At 40.1% G+C, this 23,396-nt stretch overlaps 1 protein-coding gene across 1 annotated transcript in view; it reads right to left on the bottom strand.

Annotated features, from left to right (window-relative positions):
- Nucleotides 1-23,396, bottom strand: part of PTPRT (protein tyrosine phosphatase receptor type T) — a 457,248-nt gene that overhangs the window by 145,334 nt on the left and 288,518 nt on the right. Inside the window, exons 8-9 of the mRNA XM_074920627.1 lie at nucleotides 9,345-9,641; nucleotides 7,891-8,000 (exon numbers count right to left, since the gene is read on the bottom strand). Of these exons, the coding sequence (XP_074776728.1) occupies nucleotides 7,891-8,000; nucleotides 9,345-9,641 (407 nt within the window). The remainder of the gene's footprint in view (nucleotides 1-7,890; nucleotides 8,001-9,344; nucleotides 9,642-23,396) is intronic.

The following is a 23,396-nucleotide window of genomic DNA, read 5'->3' as shown; positions in this document are numbered from 1 at the left end:
GACTATATATTTTTAGTTACTTAAGTCTTATTATAAACTATCTATTTGTGCTTATTTTCCAAGTCAAGTGTCTGCCTCATCCTAAGTTGCTTTTCACAATTTCAGACAGAGATGGTTGAATTAGAAACAAAAGTGAGAGTAAGGAATCCAGTTGTTCCCCCAGTGCTAAAACTTAGTAGCTGCCAGTAGCCTTCTGAAAGCTGTCCCACCCTTGCTGTCAGCAATACAACCTGGACAGCATGGAGAACAGAAATCAGGAAAAAATAGTGGCAAAAAGGGAGGGCAAAAGAAGGCGGCAAGAAGGGAGCCAAGGGACTCAAAACAACAGAGATTAGTAAAGAGAGTAGGGCACAGGAAACTAAACCTAATCCCATCCTGTCCCCTGGATAGCAGGATCATAGTTAAAGACTGGGTCTAATCCACACACAATTTCCCAAAAGGAACCATAAATCTGGCATCTCTGCCTTTTGAAGGCAATGAGAAGATCCCCTTGACTGGCTTTTCCTTTTACACAGTTCCTCAGTTGCACCAATTAATAAAGAATAAAGCCACCACGTCTGGATTTTTCAATCCTATCTATTTGATAAATTAAACAATACTTAAGATGAAACAGAAATAACCATCTAGGAAAGAAGTACAAAGACATATCATAGTTTGCTTTCAACTTAGTTAATTACTACATTTTGGTAAGCAAGATATTGTAAGATCTGAATATGGAATTGTTAAAGAGAGTTATCTGTATCAACATAACTGCACAGGTACGTTGGCCCTTGAAAAGATTAGACAGAAGAAATGGGATTAAGAATTAACTGGTTTGCTGGATGACAATAAAGAGAAACAGCATGCCTGAATGAAGAATAATAGACCAAAACTGTATTTTTTCTAGGAAGGAAAATAAAGCATTGGAAGGCAAAAAGACAAGATATTCACATATCCACAAAAGGATTTTTTTAATTTGAACTTCGTTATAAGAAAGAATAAGTTTGGGTGGTTTTTTTTCAGTTCTTATCACTTAGTTTAGCTTAGAAAGAGCCCAACATGAACATTAAAATAATCCAGTTCCTTCCTTTTTTTTAAAAAAAAGGTTTGTTGTAGCCAAATATCTTTTCTCATTTGCATTGGATTTATATTGCTGCAAGTCTAATGGCTTCAAAAGAACAATAAAAAGGTAATCAAAGAAATTGTTGTGCTCAAGGGACTGTATTATGCTTTTATTTCTGGAAAGCTTGATCAAGCAATTTTTTTTAAACAGTTGATTCATACTATTTATAACACAAGTATGCTATTTACCTGGAGGATGTCACACATTGAAAAAAACCCTGACATCTGAGTTTCTCAACAAACCCTCTCATTTTCTCATCAAGATGTTACTGGAAACGTAAGATTTAAAAGAGCATCATCAACAAATGCTTCCAAGTTAAGTACATCTTGCAAGTAACAGAGTAAAGCACAAATAAGAATCCTGTATCATTCGAAGAAGTTTGTTCAAAAGCTCTTTAAGGTGTTTATTCAGAGAAGTATCTCTAAGCAGAAAATCATTTAATCATTTCCTAAGTTTGAGGCTGTGTTAAACGAACTGGGATAGGATGGAAATAAACAACAGCAACAAAGATACAGCCAGCTCTTTTCAACAGGGTTTAGCACGTGAGTAAACAGCCAGTCAGCCTGTACCTGGGGTATCCTCCCTGCTGCTGTCCTCCTTGGCTGTGCGGAGCATGAAGAGCCAGCAGCCATGGCCCCCCGACGTTCTGGACAGATAGAACAAGGCCTCATTCCTATTATCCCCCCCATCGGCTAAAAACCAAGATGGCTCCAACTGACTTCTATATTATTGTGCACGGGTAAATTAGGTTTTCCTTGCAGCATTGGAGAAGCCATCTTACATGCTCTGTGTATGGCAGAGGGGTCACTCAAGCACATACTAGAATTCTAGGGCTGACAGGGAGCTTATAAGCCACATTACTTTTTAAAGAGCATAGAAGGGGGAGAAAGAGCTCTCTGTGGGATTCTGCTGACTGAAAGAAATTATATTTCTTGTCACTCTGTGCTCCTAAAATTTCAACAGAAAGCTGTCTCGCTAAGCCCTGCCTTGTCCCAGAAACAGAACAACCAGGTCTGTGGCTGACACGGCATCCCAACCTGCTGAGAAAGTGTGCAACGCCCAGATTTACAGCTTTTCTCTATTGCTAAAAAAAAAAAAAAAAAAAAGATCAGTGCAATCAGCATCATTCATTTTCCAAATTCTGGCCTCAATCCTTCATAAGTGGGGCCTAGAACATTGGCAGCATCTAAACAACCTGTCCACCAAGTGCTCAGTAAATACTACAGTCAGCAACCATATAATAAAGAGTTTCTCTTCAGCCAGCCCAGCCCTCTTCTAGTGCAATTCTGCACAAAATGCCGTAAACTACAGACCTAATTTAGCTGGGTATATATGCACAGCTTCCCTTACATGTCACTGAGAGGATGACGCTGCCTACTCTACAGCTGACTGAGTATCAAACTTAGATTATATGTGGCCACATAGTTTCATTGCTTGTTTAGACTATTAAAGAATTCTAATTCAACCTAGTACAGATTCAGGAAAACACCTATTCTTCATGTAATTGACTTTCATGGACTCTGGACAAACAACATATTGCAGTACAAGACACTGTATAAATCCAGGTGCTGCAGATGAACAGAGGGTAATATCCGACTGCGTGAAGACTGCATTGGCAAATGCCTGTACAGAAGAGTGATAAAGCTATGACCGAATATACAATCCTTAATTGATCATTTCCTGGGTTTTGAGCACTTAACAGTGTCTCCTTAATGTTCTCTTAATGTTCAGATAAATTCAGGAGCCAGCTGTGTGTAGCATGGACTTCCTTCAGTGCACACTTAGTGAGCTTAAGTGAGAAAGCTTTGTCCCAGGAGTATCGTGCATCCACAGAATGCAATTGAGAAGCTGTAACATGATTGATTTTCATGGGAACATTCAAAGCCACTTCTCACTGAAGGCAATTTCCGAGAATTGTCATTTTTCTACTATTTCGACTGTAGAGCTTTATATAAATTGGTTGCAAGATTTTGTGGTTGTTGCTTTTCTTCTTGTGGGAGCCATTTTTCACTCTTCTTAACCAAAAAAACCCTTCAAATAAACAAACAAATGACTAAGCCAAGTTGAGTCCCCAATCCTGTCAGCTTTTGCAGGAAACGTTTTTTTGCTGCACCTTTTAGCAGGGAAGATTTTATCCTAAAAATGTCAGGTTTCATGAATAGCTTAAAAAAGGGTTCTGAATAGAAATGCATGCATATCCATGCAGTGGATAGCTATTACGCCAGATAATCATGCTTTGTGTTACAGTAACTATGCACTTTCAGGGGTCAAAGGTGGAAGAAATTTGTTTCTGCCCTATCGTAAATGCAGGCAGTGCATCCCACAAATAATTGACCTTATGCATGATCTTCCAAGAGGCAGTTTCCATGTAATGACCTCTCCTGCAGAGAAAAAGTGTGTGAAGCGATGGAGAAGAAATGTCATATTGGCAACTGGAGAGATGATGAAGGGCAAACTGCAATTTTGCATGGCAACTAAGAGGATCTGTAACCTCTGAAGTGCAATTTAGACTCAAATCCACTGGGATTAGAACTACTAGGCTCCAAGCATCCCATTAAGGAACTAAAATTGTGTATGAAAGTCCGTTATATTATTATTCCTGGCATCTAAATAGAAATTTACAGCATTTCAGAAACAGTGACTGAGAAAACTAGCTAGTTAGAAGCTGCAAATGCATTCTTATTTTTCCCAAGACCCATGTGCAACCCACATGGGACTTAATCATCATAAAGATGAGAACATAAGTGATTACAAGACTACACCTCACAATGTTTAAAAAGACAGCTTCCTGTTTAAACACTGCCTTTAGGCATGGCTCACTGAAAGGACTTCAACAGCCAGAGTCATATTTCCAGCCAAGGAGCTGAATACACTGTAGCCACCCTTCAAATGCTTCTAGGACTGTAATACCTTACCTAATGCCTTCCCCCAAGTAATGTGACAAATATCTTAGACAGGAATGCTAGGTGGGGTTTTTTTCCCTTCTTCCCTTTAAGGGCAAAATATTCTAAACCTCACGATTCTAAGAGATTACATTCAAAAAATATATTTACAAAGGTGAAAGCCACCGTCACTTACTGAGTGCACCTGTAAGCTTCCCGCTGCCCAAATGAATAGTGAAATGCATATATAAATAACTTCTGTTTATTTACATTTTCAAGATGCAAGTTTGCACAGAATATCGGGGTCCATGCATGTACCTGGAGCACTTCAATACAGATTATGGAACAGACATCCCCATGTCCTCTAAAAGCAGGAGAATTTAAGTGCCAAAGCTGGTCCATGACCTTAAATTAGATTACTTGTTCCTGCAGTCCAATGACAGCATAGGTCCTTCTGCTGTTTGATGGTGGTTTGACTTTACACACACTTAGGATAAAAAAATTGTTTTAAAAAAAGTATCTTTTTTGCATGTCTTTGTACACAAAGTCTTTGAAGCTGAATTCCCACACAGTATAAGCACACTAAGCAGCATTTGATTATTAGGGATTTTAAAGCATAGCAGCTTTTCAGGATTGATAAAAAAAAAAAAACAAAAAAACAAAAAAACAAACCCCAACTTGTGGTGCTTTCAGTCTGCCAGAAGACTGAAGGGGGGACAGGACTTATTACAACATCATTACATTCTGCCAGTCACAGCTCGCTACAAGAGACAGCTGTAATAACGCCTCTTTCATGAATGCCATATGCAAAAACACCTCTGTAGAGCACTCGACCCAACCCAGTGTACCAGCAAAATCCATTCTCACTGTTCAGATGTGTTTCAGAACCCAGACTGATCTACTTATCTCAGGTAAGGTCCTGCACCCTTGAAGCTACCTGGGGACTTGACTACAGCTGGAGCTTTTAAGCTTTATCTCGGCTGCACGGCTTACTTGCAACAGCAGCCTGGGCCTCTCCCTAACGGCTTTCTTGACTGGACAGATCAACTGACACCTACTAACTCAGCATAGGCTCGTGTTATTAACTGCTTTGTTGTGCTCCCCTAACATCCCCCAGCATGAACAGTACCATCACTCGCTTTCTGCAAGGCTCATATCCTAATCTTTTCAGCATACTGATTAACTGACTTGCAATTCCCAGAGCTTTGCAAGTTCTCTTGAACAAGAGGTTTCTGCTCCCTAGAAACAGACTGCAATTACATACCAATTTGGGGATCTAGAAGGTTCCTTTGTTTAAAAATCCAGCTGTGGCTGTACCCAGTGAAACACTCAATTCTCCAACTGAACGCAGGGGGTTTTGAAACCAACTTTAAATTCAAGGCTATTGCTGCCTTTATTAAAAAACTACAATAGCATTTTAAGGATAAATATCAATCAGAAGAGACTTGCATAAGTCAAAAAGGTTCATTAAGGTCCTTCCATTTTGGTTAGGCTCTTTAGAAGCATTCAGTCATTATGAAATTAGTGATTCTGGCTGCCAAATGACTTGCTGAAGGTTGTGCTGCTGAATTTCAGCCCAGTTGGCATATAAGCAGTGTGCAAGCAAACTGCAATGGCAATTTGTGCGATATGGAAGTCTGCCTGGCAGGGAACTGCAAGAATGATTAGGGATCTGAGAAGTAAATCTGTCCCAAGGAAAAGCAAGTGGTATGTAAGTAGAATACACAGTGTGATTATTTGGAAGCATTTTAGAATACAGTGAATCAGATCTTGATGGTGATGGCAAGAAGGGAACTATTATTTAGGAGGAGGAGTTTTTAAAATTTGTTTTTATTAGGAGGTCCTGTGCCCAAAGGAGTCTGAGAGACCATCACTTGTATGATACCTATGTGTGAATCTTAGCCAGCTACTTCCAGGTGTAATGCAGAACTCCTAACCACTAACTCAAATTCATAAAGTGGTATTTCTTGATTCTGTACATTGCAGGGAATTTTTCATTAATAGAAGTTGGTAGGCTCTTGGGTTTGTTTCTCCCTAAGTACAACAACACAACTGCAGAATTTCTAGATAGTTTTAAGTTTTCTAGCACTGAGCCTCCCAGCTCCTCCTGGTGACAGAGCAGCACTGCCCGTCCTGGGCTGCAGGAACTCTGCTCCCTGCAGAGACCTCTTTAAAGTAGCACTGCACAAGTTCATAGTGTGACCTTTTTTCTTCTGTTGCCTTTAAAGCTTTCTGATTCTACCTGGATCGGTGCTGTAGGTCACAGGAAAGAACTGAAAACCTCTCGGAGACTAACCACTGGCTTTTCTTTATCTCTTTAACCAGTAGGTCAGCTGAACTGTGTTAAAGCAGTGTAAGGCCATGATGATGCTGAAAAATGAATCCTGTCTAAAACACCACTCTGGAGGTCATTACTACTGAGGAATTACTTTGGTCCTAGACACATGGCTTGAAATCTTAAAATAACACCAGCAGAGACAGAGATGAAGGTTTAAGTATCTATAGTAAGCTAGGGATTAAGTAAGCAATGCAGAAGATGCAACTACCTGGACAATACTGGAAATTTCTCTGTATTTTTAGAAAGATTAAACTTCGGTTGTAGGCAGCAGGATGAGATGTTTCTGTGCAAAGACCTGTACGTTATTTACCGAGCAATTTCAAAACTAGGATCTCCTGTTACTTGGAAGAGATGCTCATACCTGCTTGTGATACAGACCTAACAGCCTGACAACTACCCTGAGAATGCTTTGCCCATTTCTCCAGGTTATGTCTAACTGCTCATCTGTATTTTTCTCTCCAGCTGATGAACTTGTCACACAGTGACAGCCAGTGTTAGCAAGGAGATCTAGGAGTAACACGTTATAAGACACACTGTTCCAAACCGAGGAGCTGGATGGGAGGAGGTAAGGAGAACAACCTCACTGGTGATGGCAGAGTTGCTTCTTGCACCCATGACTTTTCCAAAGCAAGTTTCTATGTTCACCCAGCATAAAACAGGAAGCAAAAAAGTGGTTCTTGCCTCTCCGTATCAGAAAATGCTGCACAAGCCCACAGTGCTGATTCTTACATCACTGTAAAATCAAAACATTTTTTTACATTTTTTCTAACCTTACTGTGGTAAATGCTGAACCTATTCACAGAAACATGCTCAGCCAGCACTGGTGTGCCAGTGCACTTTAATAAAAGTGCCTTTATCTTCTCTCGTAGGACTGTCTTTTATTTCACATGATCCTCTAAAGCAGTCCTCCATTTATATTCCTTTTCTGCACCTTTGGGTGTACATGACATTATGGACACAGTCTCCCCAGAAGCACATGACAATGGTAACGCTTCCTTACCTTAACAAGAAACATCTCTGATACACTCTAAAATCACATTTAAAGGGTTTTTTCATCCAGCATAGGATGGTCAGTGATCATCCTATAACCTCCTGTATATTTCTTTTGGCAGCCGGGAAAGTGATTGGGCTAGATAGATGTCTTATTGAAAGATTGAATAATAACACTAAAAGATAAGACTTAATGGCTATATTCTGCTGAGATTACCAGGAAGTGTTATAGCTATTGGAAAGGCACAGAAGAGTTAGTTTAGGTATTTAGGTATAAAACCTAACACAGAAGTTTACCTCAAGAAAGAAAAAAAAACAGATCTTGGAGATACTGCAGAAGAAAAAAGTGCAGGAATTGAACACCTGAGACATGGGGGAATATTGGTAAATAAATCTTTTCTTTTTTGAACTAGAAAACTTTTCCAGTGATAGCAGCAGACTATCTTGAAGATTCTTATGTATTTTAATCAAGCTTCTTTTAGCACCTGCTGAAATCTCTCAGAGCTCAGGATTGGCTTAAATACATATGACAAGGGCTCTGTGGCATGTATTCCTTGACAACAATCTGTTCTCCTTACCTCATACAGTGTAATGATGCCATTTGTCTCATTTGGAGGCTTCCACTGAACATAGATCTTCTCTTCAAAAGGTCCTCCCTGGATGGATTCCAAGGGAACTGGTCCAGGAACTACAGGGAAAAAAAACCAACAAAAACCTGTGTTAGAAGCTACCACCAGCTCCAGATGCACACACACCAGAAGACACCAAGAGGCCACGAGACAGGAAGTTCACAGCTGAAAATTTAAAAAATAATAATAGTTAAAAAACTCAACACAAAACCCCCTCAAGGCACTACCATTACCAAGGCTCTCTCAATATGAAAGGTCTATTCTGAAACTTTGGTTCAAGTAAGAGTACCCTAATCTAACCACTAAGTGCTAAACAAAATCAGAATCCATGAAAATATGAAACTAATTTCAGTACATCCTTATTCGAGTACAGCACAGTAGCAGCAGGAAATTTAATTTGTCCTTCTCCGCCCACACAAGAGCAAAGCTCTATCCACTAAACAGCCAGATTGCACCTTGGCATAAAGATGCTACTAGGCTGCACACCTTTATCAATTGAAAGATTTATTTCCTTAGCAAAGTAACAATGTAAGATTTATATTTCATTATGGCTACAAGGCCAGCTAAAAAATCCACCTACTCAAGCAAAATTTTAATACCGTGGAAGATAACTAACTAAATGCACTCCCAAGCCTGTCTGATAAAAACCCTGTTCATTTTTCTGAAAGATCTGCCATCCTCTTATGTCCCCCCCGTATGATATACTGGACTGCAAGAACCACTTTCAGCTGAGAGAAACTTAGGACAGCAACTCCTTACAGCTCTGGCAGAGGAAGAACATTTTTAACACACTGGACAGGATGGAGCTTGTAGTCTATGAGAGTCCTCATAGCTCAGATGGGATAGTGATACTTCAAAGCTTTCCATCACTACTTCCAGAAAACACTTCTTTTGTTTTTTCTTTTGTTTTCAAGAACAGAAGAGTTAGCACCAAATTAATTTAGCTTCTGAGACGAATATAAAATGCTGTATCCAGATCAGTATTAAGAAAAGTTACACTCTGGAAAGGAAGACATCATACTTCGTTTTGGAACAGTGATGTGAAGGCACAAGAAAAATCAACAAATGCCAGGATTACATTTGCCCATATGATAAAGAAGCTTATCTGTGGGTCCTGGGTAGTTCAGAACACAACTTCTATAGAATTAAACCTACCACTGTTTGGCAGCTGCTCAGACTGGCGTTTGTCATTTCCAAGCACTTCAGGGATCCCTTCCCCTTCAAGAACATGGCTGTGAAATGGAAATTGTTTACACCTACAGATTTTACTTGCGTAACAAACACACACTGTCCAGAGAAGACGCTTATAAGTCTATGGGACAAAGGGTTATGCTGTTATTCACAACTTAAAAATATGTCTTCTCCCAAAAAGCAAGCATGCAAACAAACCCAACATAACTTACCATCTTCCTCAGTCTGTACAACCAACTCCTCACTTTCCATTTTGCCTTCTGGGTTAGAGAGGGCTAACCTCAGTCTGATGGTCATGAAGGGCCGAAGACCTCGCAGGGTGTAGTGGGAAGAAGTTTGGATGAGTTCCTCTGCCTCAAATTTTTGCTGGTTAAACACATACTGGTACTGGACTGTGAGATTGTAGCTGTGGCAGCGGGTCACCGCATAACCAAAGGGCTCCCACTGCAACGTCAGCTGCCGGGAACGAATATCAACAACTTCTACATTTTGAGGTCCATGTACAGGATCTGTGAAGCAAGCACAGAAAAAAAAAAAAAAAAAAATTACATTAAAAGAATTCAGTTATCCATTAATAAGGTTCCTTCTAGAGTATCCAAGTATTTCACAGTTCTGAATGTTTTTGTCTTTACAATGTATAAGTGATGGGCAGATGAATGTCAGATCCACAAATGCATTCTGGTTCCTGAGTTCTCCCTGAAAATCCCCTGTCACAGTGCCCTGAACAGTGGTCATGCTCCTGATTCCTATGAAACCTCACTGAATCCAACAGTGGCTGTAGTGTGAAAGTCACCTTCATTCACACCACAAAAAAAAAAAAAAAAAAAAAAAAAAGGTAGCTGATGACCTGCCTGAAAGTGCCTAAATGCCTCGGTGAGTTCAGCCCTAAGTGATGCAGATACATAGGAAAGGGCTGCCAAAGAGAGAATGAATTGAAGTCTCTCAGATTTCAATTTAGCTACTTAGTCCCTACACCGTCCTGCCGACCCTGAACACATTCTGCTCAGAGAGTAAAGCACACCAGGGTTAAGAGCCTGACTGTTAAGACTTTCAACATCTTAGTGCCACTGCTCCCTCAATTTTTTAAACTCGTGAACATTTTGGCAATGGGGCATACGAGCAGATTTAAGTTTTTGGAGTCATATCACTCTTGTGTCAATAAAACTTCTATTTCAGATCATATCAGTGTCTTGGCCCCACCAAAGTTTTATTGCTCTCTATTATTCTCTCTACAGTATCTGACTGAGGTACAGTTTGAATATTCATGTGTAGGAACCATCCTCACCTGCTGTTCCTTAATTTATTTTTAACAGTGTAGCTCAAATGCTCTGACTACAGACTTCACCCTTTATATAAAACATAAATGCATGCACTGCTAGACATGTGGATATAAAGAATGAAGGATGAGTGAGTAAAATCAGTGTTTGAGATATGTCAGATGATAATAATACTACACATGTCATAGTTTATCTGACATTTCTTCAACTTGTGTAGCTTGTTTCCTTTTTTGCTTGATATATTATCTAAGCAAGGTAATTAGAAAATACATAATTTCCTCTAAAGTTACTTGATTTATAGCACAATTTAGTGTTTCGCCCACTTCTCATGTTCTCTCACGATTCAACCTATGAAAGGAGCAGAACATTTTCATGGGAACAAAAAAAGTCACAAGGACTCCCAAATACTTGTTACGTTTCTTTGGAAGACAATTAAACTGGAGGAAAAGCCTTCTAGTAATTTTTGAAAGTAAAGCACGCACCAGCCATACTGACTTCAATCTAACTAATGCATAAGTGGAAAATACGCTATAACAACCAGCATATTCTGTCTTCTAATAAAGCCCTAGTGTCTGGCAATGGGAAAACAGCTACTTCTGAAATGAACACTGTTCTGAATCTTTATATAGATACACACACATGCAGCCAGTTTTGTATCAGGACGGATATTAAATGATCAGGGGTCTAAAACTAGCAACTGGTTTAGGTTTTCATTTAAGTCACGTCAAGCCCTTAGCATCCAGAAATCACCTCTTAAATGAGATTCTTTAGTACTGTATGTGTCAAAAAATTCTAATTTAGAAATTAAAATGCTTATATGCATAAATATACACATATGTACTTAGCATTACATGATAATCATTCCTTTACTATAAACTCATGAAAAGAACATTTCTGTAGATGAATTGTATAGAGAAATAAGGTGAACAAAAGAATATTTCCATGAAAACTTTCAGCCTCTGAGACTGTAAAGGTAAGCACAAGTGTCATTCCAAGGTGCAGTGAAAGGAAAGAAAACCAAAAGCAGATGCAGATGCTTGTCCTTCTGGACTCACCACTACACCAAATAATCAACTCTGGATCCCAAACCAAAATGTGGCTGAGACACAGCAAAAACATTTCATGCCAGGACAACAATGCAGCTGAAGATGGCTATTAACCTCCATGTTAATGCTATACTGGTTCTTTAAATCACAGCTATTTTCTTTAAGTCAGCCATGTTATGGAATGAATGGATAATTAGAGGGTGTGTGACATTTGTTGATATCAGATGTGCTGACTTTATCAGTGGGTAAAGAGCAGCTCCGATTCAGCATCATCTCACCACGTTCTATGTCCAAAACCTGGACTATGGAAGATTACCTGTAGTTTTAGCTTGCTTTCTCATCTTGTTCACATTTGCCCTTTCCTTTCTTACCCCAAACTGTAAGTCTTGGAAGCTGCCTTGTATCGACCATTTTAAATTCTACTTAAAATTGTATTGTAAATGCTCTAAGATACATCCTGAGGCCTTTCTATGGTTTTGCAACACAATCTTTTCAATAGAGTAACCAGCCTCTTAACCGCAGATGACTAAAAATCTAAAGAAGCTAAAAATACAGATTACAAGCATAGTCCAGACCTCACTACATAAACACAGAACATGCCACATTTTCCCAAGAACGTTATGTGCTCAGGCTAATAATCCTAAAAAGTGAGATTTTTCAGTGCAGTGAAAAAACTAGATCATGATTCTGTACAATCACAGTGACAGCAGGAAGGGGATGCAGGTGTCAGAAATACCCATAGTCTGAGGAGTCTCCTATGTCAGATGTGGAGACTTGACAACAAACAGCCTTTTGAGCAAAGGAGGAATAAGTAAGTAAAACCTATTTAAACTTTAGGTTCAGAGAGGAAGAAACCAAACTGGCATTAAATCAACAAATAGAAGCTGGACATGAAAAGCTTTATATTCTCTCTGGCTGCCTTCTCTCAGTTTCAATCTCCTTTTTCTGAAAACTGAGACTACGTAATTTTGAAAATATTCTCCTTTGCCACACTGATTTCCTCTGCAGCATAAGTCATTGAAACTCAGTTTCAAAGATGAGATTTTGTACTGTTGTTTTTAAAGGACAGTGGTGCCTACTACCTTCTCCATTTAATTCCTTCCACATTTTAGCTTTAAGCACACAACCTCAACAAGTCTACAGAACCTATCCCTGGGAATCTACTGTCAAACATCACTGTTTTTTCATAATGCCATAAAGATTCATTTCCCCCCCCAAAAAAACAAGAAAACTAAAAATGTTTATAATCAATCAACAATCCTCTAGTAGTGGTGCATACCTGGAACTGGACAAACATCTCCATTTCTGTATTCTTGGAATTATAGCTTCAAAAAAACACAAGAAAAAACCTGAAAACTGTTAACCTTGCACTTGGTGAGTGTAAGAAAAGCTGCTAATAGGTATCTCAACTTTTTGCTTTACAAAAATACCTACAAAAGCAATACAGGAACAGACTGGCCCAATTTGAATGCTTAAGAGATCACATATAAAAAGACATTGGTGTAACCTGAATAAAAGGAAATAAAAATTTCTAAGTGTCCTGAAACCTCGGAAAAACCAAAGGAAATTCCCATGAGGCAGGAGCAATGAAACATCTGCCACCAATCTATTAAAACTAGTCTTGAACCCATGCAAAGAAAATTGCAGTCTCTGGGATTTCACTGTGCAAATGCTGTATTTTTATTTCAGCCTGGTTGAACTATTAATTACATTTTGAAAGTTCACAACCAAATCATTAACTGAACTGTATTTTTTAATACTGCATCTCCCACTGATGCTTTGATACCTCTCATTACTCTGGTAGGCTGATGCAAACTCCACAGGCCAGGAACCTTTCTCAAGCATTTGTGATGTGCAAGTGGCCCAAATGAAACAAACTCTCCCAGGGATCCTTCAGCTGTGCTCTCAGTCATTAGTCCAGGTAAGCAGACATTTTTGACCCAACAGTGACCAACAGTGACCTACAATATTCAGACACTGCATTTTCTGCTATCGCAATTTTATGAAAAAGTTGACTTTTATAGCTGGTTTTGCTCTTTCCTTATTAAGTGTTACAGATTTCATTTTGTTCACTATAGTCTTCTTGCTCAAGGTGAGGGGTAGAAAAGCAAAGGTTGATTTAGATTATTAATAACAATTATCTCTGCTTTATACCCCTCCATCAAGAGAAGAACAGAGAGGAAAGGAAGCAATGGTGAAACACTGGGCTTTGAACAAGAATCTCAAGTTGAGCAGTGAAGTTAAATAGAGACAATCAGCTGTTGCCCCCAAGTTAACTACCTGCTGCAGGAGCCGAATTGCGAGAAATTGTTGCTGTCAGTGAAGACATGACATTGAGCAGAAGACGTCCATACTCGTCTGAGGCCCCATGCCCATGTCCCCTGACCCTACTGAGAGCAGGAGGCAGAGTTTATTAGCAGTGCAGGTGTCCACTGATAAAATTCTGTTTCTCAGCAGTAGGTTACAGAGACTGAGAATTCACAAAGGCAAGAAAAATGAGCGTGACAGGTGTAGCAGCTTTCTGTGAGTCCTGAACAGGTGCTTTCTGATACAGAAAGAGAAGGAAAATAGGTGTGAGTATGATTCCTGCCTCCCCCTCAACACACCCACAGCTGAGCCAGTCACTCCAGCCAGAGCAGGTCAGCCAACATCGGGACACCCCAGTAAGGTCCCCATCCCCTCCTTCTAGGCAGACTGGGAGGAGACTGGTGCATCAGTAGCTGATAAGAAGACCATAACTTGTGTTCTTCCAACTACCAGCATGGTATGACCTCTCTCTGTAGCCCAGAAAACATTTAAACTCATTTCAATTAGAAAATACAAATTTGGTAGTATCACAGAATGGTTGAGAACTTCATAGAATATTTCGCTCTCACAATAAATTGAGACAGTGGCCACCATTGCTGCAACAGCAACAGAACTACTAATGACAGTGAATCATCAGAATGTTTCCTTTGTGTTTTTGAAAGATGCTGTTCTTGTTCTACAGGTGGAAAACCAAACAGTAATGTAATTTTTCTGACAATGATTTTACTCCAGATATTAGATTAGAGCTGAAGCCTTCTCTATCTCACCTTTATTCCCTCTTCCTCCTTAAATTTCCACAGGATGAAACAAGTCCAGGGAAACATACCTACCATCAAAAAACGCTGCAAGATAAACAGAGCAGAAGCATTCAAGTGGTTTGCCTTAAATGCACAATTCAAGTGTGTGTGATGGTTCAGGATAAAACAACCAACTCCACAGTGCATGCTGTTCATCTCTTCAAAGAGATCCTGACAGATGAATTGTTTCATGAACACCTTCCATATCAATGTCCTATACGTGGACATTTCAGAATGACGGACAACTCTGTCCATCCCTGAAGTGCATCATGTCTTTCTGTGACAGAGTTCCTTTGCCGAGCGTCACAGCTCACACAGCTGCTGCCCATCACATTTCAATGCCTTCTGAGCCTGAATGTGGTATAAATGTCTTTTCAGACATGACAGATAAAAACACTGATTAAATAGAGTTCACTAGTCTTTCAACACTGTAAAAGTGTTTTGGCTTTGCCCTTTTCTCGAGAAAGAACATCTCCTTAATATTTGGATATAATTTTTTTATTTTTTTAACCAGTTTGGATATCATCACTGGTCCAAAGAGAACAGACAACACTGAAAGCAGGCAGTTAGATGGAAAGGCATGTTCTGAGAAAAGACTTGCAACAGAGAGGAGAGAAAAAAAAAAAAGGAGTGAAACTAATACAATAAAATCACCACTGAACAAACCACCTGTTTGTTGAGATACCTACAATCAGCTAAACCCCAAGTCATACCCAAAGACATAGGTGTCATCACAGCTGATGAACTGAAAAAGGCTATTTCATGGCATTTTCCGAGCAATGAAGAAGGAGGAGCCCTGCACACAGATGAATGTATTCTAAAAGAACGATGAACTAAGTGAGATAATGGAGTATGTGTTTAGACAGGCCAGGGACTGAGCTCTCTCAACAGTTAACATGACCATTTACTTCAGTTCACAGCACAGCATCTTCATTTTTTGACTGATCTGGTTCCATTTCAGTTACAAGTTTTACCTTGTATTCCATACTGAAAGAAACCCAATATTTTTTTTTTTTTTTTTAAAAAAGAAGGAAAATATTTGATACATTACAAATCCCATTAAACATCCTCTGATTTCATAGTTCAACCTTGTTAACCAAAAAAAAAATAAAATTAAAAAATCAACCCAAATGCGTTTAAAAATGAGCTCAGATCTATCTGATGTTTAAAAAGCCTGGCAGACCTTTCGTTACAAAACGTGCCTGTCAGGCTCACAGAGTAAAAGCCTGCACGCTGGCACGTGCCCAAGGTCACCCAAAAAGCAAAGGGTGCCGGGGAGCCCGGCCACAATGCGCTGGCACAGCCAGCTCCCAGCGCCTGCCACAGCACTGCCGCCCTGGGCTGGCCCCACCTACACCCAGAGCCCAGCTGCCAAGTCTTCACTTGTAAACAACTTCAAGATAATTAAGCACTAGTCTTTAAAAAAGGTTTATTAGCATCTGTTTAAATGGATTTTTTTTTCATTACATTGTGAAATGGTAAAAGGAAAGCTTTCTTTCTCTTATACCTAAAAGTATTGTTCCCTAACAAACTTAAAAATAATAATTTAAAACAACAATAAAGGGTAATTACTGATTTTATTAAAAACATCTATCATGGATACACATAGCAGTGGTATTCCATGACTGGGAACAAAATGCACATTATTGAGCATTTTGATGATTAAATGCAAAAGCATAATTAAATATGCTAATGACAGTGAGATTACAAAGCAGGTAAACCACTTGGTTTTTGTCAAACAAAAGTAAAACGTGTTTTTCACATATTTATTTTATTACATATAAATAAAATATTTAACTATTTGTCTTATTATCGCATATGTGCATTTATTTTTACTACCTCTTCCTCTGTGTACTTCTGCTGGTATCACAGAGTCACAGAATGGTTTGGGTTGGAAGGGACCTTAAGGATCATCCAGTTCCAACTCCCCTACCACGGGCAGGGACACCTTCCACTAGCCCAGGTTGCCCAAAGCCCCGTCCAGCCTGGCCTTGAACCCTTCCAGGGCGGGGGCAGCCACAGCTCCTCTGGGCAACCTGTGCCAGGGCCTCGCCACATTAAAGAATTTTTTCCTCACATCTAATATAAATGTAATTGAACAGGTGGAAGAGATTAGAACAACATACAAGCTAGTTCCTGACAAAACATAAATTATCTCCATAAAAATAAATAAGGTAATTGAAATAGTAGGTAAAAGAGAGGCTTCCTCTACACAGTCATGGGCATATTGAATTGTTTTAAGTAGCAGAGAAAAGCACTGCTCTGGCAGATAGGCTTTCTCTCATTTGTAACTGTGGCCTCCTTTCATGTCTGTGTAATCTGCCAGAGCAACTCTCTAAATTCTTTTTGAAATACTGTCTTTCAAAACCAAAATTTAAAAAAAATAATTTTCAGTTCTACTTGCACATGTAGCAGAAGGAGCTATCAGGTGATGAAACACTGGCTTTGGGGGCAGTGCTGAGATATCCTAACTGCCCCTGAGGCTTGTCCATTGTATTGAAGATTCAGGAGCAGCAGCAACTCCCTTTTGCATCAGCTATCGGCAGCACATGAGGAATCTCCGTGTGATGAGGACTAGCTGATTCCCTGTACTTGATGACATCTAAAGTATTTTCTCTCTTTATTGTCAGAAGAGGAAAAAAATAATTCAACTGCTAAGAATGCTAAGATTGGACAATTACTTAGGGCCAAGTAGAATATGTCACAACTATAATAATAAGGTTAGACAAATGGAGAGTCCTTGGGAGCAGGTGGTTGGAAACTGAGCTAGTGGAAACAAGGACAGAGGCTCTAACTCTGTGTCAACCAGTTTCTTTTCCCAGTTATTCCCTTAACTAGACCAAGAGACTTTCAAATTCCTGCAGCTGAGTACTGGTGGCAACGTATTCCAGAAATACATTTTTAGAAAGGGCCTAGATAGAATTAACAGCTGGTCATAAATTATAATTTCATGCTCATGCCTGCCTTCCACTAGGGTGTTGAAGTCAGCAATGCAGTGCCACTAATGGCATGGATGGTTAGCTCTTATGTGAATGTACATATTTGAACAAATGTTCATTTCCAAATGCTATAGACACTCTTTGGGATAGTGAAGGACAGACAAAAGTTTGCTCTGAACAAAATCAATGCACTGCATTTAGCTCAATAACTGCTCTTTTCCTAGGATACGGTTGCGCTTTTAGCTCAACCAAAAATAAAGCAGAGTAACTTTAGGCCAGATAAGAGTGCGAGGAGAGCAGTGTGAGGAGCAGGACCAGCACTTCTTAAAACCATTTATATCTGATCAGTGTGCCACTAAGAAAATACTCTTAAAGGATTTCAATACAGGCATGACATACGAGAAAAAACAGATAAACCAGTTCTTCAGAAACACTGTCAAGCCTACAGACTGTAGCTTCCAACACAGGTAGGACTCCTAGTGTAATCTGAACATACAAGATCATAGTGTTGGGATTACAGCAGCCTCATTAATACCCCCAACACACATTTTTAAAAGTCTCATTGAAATTCAAGTCCTTCTTTTAGCCCAAGTATACCTTTTTAAACTCAGCAACTTTCTTTTTTTTAACATGCAACTGGTTTAATTGCCTGTTCAGAAAATGACTCAATTCTGAACAATCCAAATTGTTCCTAATACCTCTAATCTCCTTGGTGCCACATGACCCCGCTGTATGACCACAGCTTTCTGTTACCAGACACACTCAGGTTTTGCTCCACACTGCAGGAGGCATGAATCTGCAATAGCCAAGGTACTGCTCCTACGGGAGGGCCAGGGAGTTGGTAGAGTCTCCACTATGCTCACAGTAGAGCCAGGAAAATCCCCCAGGGGAACTTCAGATCTCTTGCTTAATAAACTTCCAAGAACTTCTGGTTTTGTTTAAAAAAATAAGCAAAAAGCCCACAAACCCCCAAGAAGTAGGATGGTTCGCCAAAAAATACCAAATTATTGCTGTTCTCTTTTGCTCAATAATTCTTTTAAGAGAAAGATGTACTTCCCATTCCCTAATTCCTATTAGCTGTGCAGGCCTGGACACAGCCTTTAAACCTCAGCTCATCTGTATTGCAAAGCAAGCGATTAGCAGCCAGCTACAGGTTTTACAAGAGTATTAGCACAATTTAATGAACAGTCATGGGAGTCACTTCCAAGGGACACCATGGCATGAACCTGTGCATATGCCCACACACCCCCTCCCTGCTCACAGCCAGTTCTGCCTGAGGAACATCTACAGCTCCCTCAGAGGATGAAAGTGGAGTCTGCTGCGAGGAACCTTCCCGCAGTCTTCATAAGGGAAAAAGATGAAGGATGTAATAAAGACTGATACCTATGCAAAGTATGTTGGTGTTTAGTTTTTAAGCTTCCTTACGAAGTCCTGTACTACCGATACATTTATCTTGGAAGTAAAAATCTAAGCCCTGGTTTTAATGAGCACAGGAAGGTCAACCCTAATGGACCTAAAGGTACAGGCATAGCAACGGCCTGGCTGGGTGACAGAAAATGGTCATGTCCTCATATACAGGCACATGGAAATGAAGAGGCAGATTTATAGCTCTGCTTACTTTCTTCATCTCCCATAGGCTGCAGCAGGGAACTGGTCTTCCACTCGCTAGGAAACTGGATTTACCATGACCAAAGAGCTGTGTGTTACTACAGCCAACAACTCGGACACAAAACCGAGCCAGCTATGGAAGATCTTGGGCTGTCTGCTTGCACATGCATCACAGCTGAAGTGAATGACGCAGGACTGCCAAGAGCCACATCTGGTTCTGGGGCTGCATTGCCCTCATCTCTGGGTTCTGAACCACAGAGAGTGAAACAAGGTTTACAGCAGTATTCAAATTACAATACTAATGAGGAAGTTAGTCATGCCCTAAAAGTTAGGGAAGGTCTCATTTGTCCATATCAAGATCTTTAGAATGTGTTCTTCTGGGTGAATTAAGACTCTTGCACTGACCATTTCTTACTGCATATATAAAAAAAGAAGTGGAAAAAAAGAGGCATGTTTTGTTTTCAGCAACTATGGCTTGATTCTTTGCTGCCATGGCTTTAACAAGGCGGCTAGAAGGAAGTAGATGAGCAGTCATGTGTGAAAAAAAAAGCCTGTGTTTTAACAGAATCAGGCAGCTGAGCTCATTTCCACCCCATTAGGATCAGTCTATGACAGCGCTGCCAATGAAAGCGCAAGAGATTAGTTTTCCCCCCACTAGCTTAAGCAATGCTCTGGGCACCAAATACAGATCAGGACATTTTCAGGGATATTGCAATGCTTGTGCAGGGAACTGATCCAGATCCTGCCTTTCAATTTCTCAGGAAAGCCATTTCCACACAAATGCACTACCGTGCCTTGAAAGAGTTTATTTTGAAATGGAAAGAGGAGAAAGAAGGTAGATGCTTATTGGAAATCCATTTGCTGAAAGTGTGTTAAGGAAAGCTAAGAGTTTCTAAGAGAAGATCTGTTAATATATCACTGAAACATTCCAATAACTACTGCCACAGCTTGGCACCCCAAGGTCTGCAAGTTGTAACAGGATTTATGATGAGACACACTTTTTCTTCATTTAATATACCATTGAATTTATATAAAGAAAATACTGTGTTCCTAATTTCATTTTCCTCTAGTATTTCTACCTAGAACAACTGCCGAAAAAGTCAGTTTGATGGTTGGTTGTCCTCCAGCTATTAATGATTTCTCTTCTGTTCGGAGCAGAGGGCAAGAAAGAAGGGCAGAGGAAAAATAGTTACTGCTTTGCTATTAAAGTAACAATATTCCTACTAGAGACATGTTAGCATTTGCTCCCTAGATGGTTGTAATTTATCTCGAGAAGCAGATTAGAAACGTCAGGGATCTCCAACTGGCATCCATTCAGCTCTAGTCTCTCAAGATTTACAAATAGAACCACTTTCTCTTCCCGTGTAATCTTCAGAAAGCCTCCTGTGAAACTTCAAATCCAAGAGCATTACAGCTACAAAGTGAAGCAATCAAGCGTTGGGTCCAGTTAGAATTAAGGTTGCATGTGCAATGTGAATTTTGTGTTATTTGTGCCTAAGCACTGTGCCCAAGGACTTAGAGAGATTTTTAAGTGTCTAACAGTGTGAGGGGACTCAAAAGAGCCCATCCAAGCCCCGCAGTACCCTGGGCTCTCAGGGCAGCCCTGGCCTCCCCGTGAGGGTTGAACTCACCCGCAGCCAGACGCGGCCGCTCACCTCCGCCCTCCCCGGGGAAACAGGGGAAGGACGAAAAAGGAAGAGAATTCGTAGGTTGGATAAAAAGGAAGAATTTACTAAATATAACAAGAGAACAACAGTAACAATAGTGAGTCCAGAAAGACAGGGGTAACATGCAGCAGTGGCTTACGGAGCACAGCGACCGCCCCCACGGCAACACAGCCCTGGACCGGCCCCGAAACCCGCCGGCCCAAGAAAGCCCGGCCCCTGCATCCCCGGGCATGACAGCACATGGTCTGAAATACTCCAGTGAAGGTTAACTTCATTCTGGTCGAAACCAGGACAAAGGGTAAAAACACCTGTTCAGGCCTGACCATCGTATCTCTGTGCCTCTTGCCCCAGGACTACTATACTGAAGTAGTATTTTTCCCCACAGGAGCGCTGTCTCCCCCAAGTACATGAAACATCTTTAGTTCTATGTAAAACAGATGCAAGTGTCAAATACAGCCTGTCTGTTCAGTGAACTAATGATCTGACTAGCAGATCGCAGTAGATTGCAGCCATTTATGTTTCAGCTGTGCCAGTGGGTAGCAAAGGAATCACAAGATTTAATTTTGATTGTGGTTGAGAACATTTTCTACCGACTGCCTGTGCTATACAATCACTCTTCCTTGCTCCATATCTTCCACTATAACTGTTTCTTCTGCCTACCTCAGTCCAGCGTTTTCTCCACTCCAGCATTCTCAAAGTCCTTAACTATATCTGCTCCTAAAACTTCTTATTCCAGTCTGAACTGCAGCTCACTCCAATCTACTCTCCATCAGGGACAGTCGTTCCTCATCAGCCTGGGTTCCTGATCCCGTCAGCCACTGGGTCTCAGTCTCAGACCTTGCTCGTATGTTCCTCCTTCATCCTTAAAAGACATCCCAGCTCCCTCTCCTGCTGTTCATGCCCAGCTGCCCTACACAATCATCTTTCCCACCTTCTTCTCCCAATTCCTCCCTAAACGCACTTCCCCGCTTCCCTTCTGCCAACACATCTCTCAGCTCTAAATTCAAGTCCAGCAGATTTCTCCTCCAGGGTGACTGAGCACAGCAGAGAAACCATTTTTGCTAGAGGATTAAGGATCCTTTCACTGCTAACATCGAATTTAACCTTGGACAAGACAAGACCAACTTAGAGCAACTGAAGTCTTTTGAAAATCTAGCTATTATAATCTGTGAATTTTCTACTGCATACGCATGGACTACAATTTTTCCACTTAATCCCATTCAATCACACAGACAGATTGTGCTGGGTTTTCATGTTGACAGGAGAAAAAAAAAAAAACAAAAAACCACACACCAAGAAAACCAACCCCCCAAAAAACTCACCACCCTTCAGAGGGGAAAGTTAGCCACATACATCAGTTGCTTCCTCCAGAAGGCTTAAACTTAAGAATAAACTTGAACAAAACCTATGTTCCGTTTATCACCTTCCTGGAAATGGTTGAAGATTCCAAAGCATTCATCATGTTGGGGGTTTGCTTACCTTTAAGATTTTCAGCCAAAATTATAAAGTTTGACAGGCCCTAAAGAGATGGTCCTTACACAGGACCATAGAAAGTTTCAGGTAACCGATCGTATCATCTGCTCCACCTCCAACCCTTTCTGGTATTTTCCCTTTCCATCATGGTCTGGGCTATGGAAAGGGCCTTAATGTACATGTGAGGCAAACTTCCTGGGTAGTCAAACCTAGTCAAAACTCTATACAAGAGAGTAATGATCAACTTGTTCTTATATACAGACTTTCAGAACCTGGAACATGTTTTCCCTTTCTCTATGTGCCTACTGTAGTGCCTCACATGAAGGGGAGGGGGACTATCAAATTATTTATTAAATAATTAAACAATTGATGACATTGTTAAAAAAATACATTTCAAAAAATTTAATATAAAAAAAAAAATATCCAAGATCACTGGATAACACTACAGAGACAAGGAATACAAAAGACCAAAAATTCCTCCACCCACCACAGCCAAGATAAAAAAATGCTCAACAGAGGAAGTTTGCCTAACAACTGCCTACATTACTGCTATGTCTAATGAAAGCACTAGCCCATTGCTTTATTATACTTCCCAAAAGAACACAAAAATGAAAGGACAAAAACTGACTCTCAGCACTCAACTGAGATTTAGGATGCCAATCAAAGGAGGTAAAAAGCTGTACTTGTTCTGTGATACTCAGAGAGTATATCTGCCTTATTCATTGTCTGTGTTCCCCAATCTAGGCATTGCTATCTGTATTAAAGATACAAGACCACCTAATGGAAACCTAACAGCTTGGGGAAGTGTTAGGTACCAGTATACTCATCAAAAAATATTCTCCTGTGAGAGCAGTTTATTGATTTGTATATTTGACTCTCTTTGGGATTATTGTTCAATTACTTTTATCCTCTGCAATGAAAGCAGCTGAATGTAACATCAAAAGCAGATAAAAAAGTCGCATGTTTCAATTTTTCTTTCAAATCTGCATAATATCCATTACAGATCTGATTTTCAAGAGAACCCTCTGAGAGCAACAGTGGAGAGTAACTCCATCAGACATACAGCTCTCATCTACGTTTTCGTTAATTATTCTGGCTGAAGCTAGCGTATTTCCGACAAAGTTCATTATTTGTCCTTGAGCAAGTGACA

This window comes from Athene noctua, chromosome 16 (genome assembly GCF_965140245.1).
Source record: "Athene noctua chromosome 16, bAthNoc1.hap1.1, whole genome shotgun sequence".
In the NCBI taxonomy this organism is placed as follows: Eukaryota; Metazoa; Chordata; class Aves; order Strigiformes; family Strigidae; genus Athene; species Athene noctua.
Note: the sequence above shows the minus strand (reverse complement) of the source record. Positions and strands in the feature narration are given on the sequence as shown.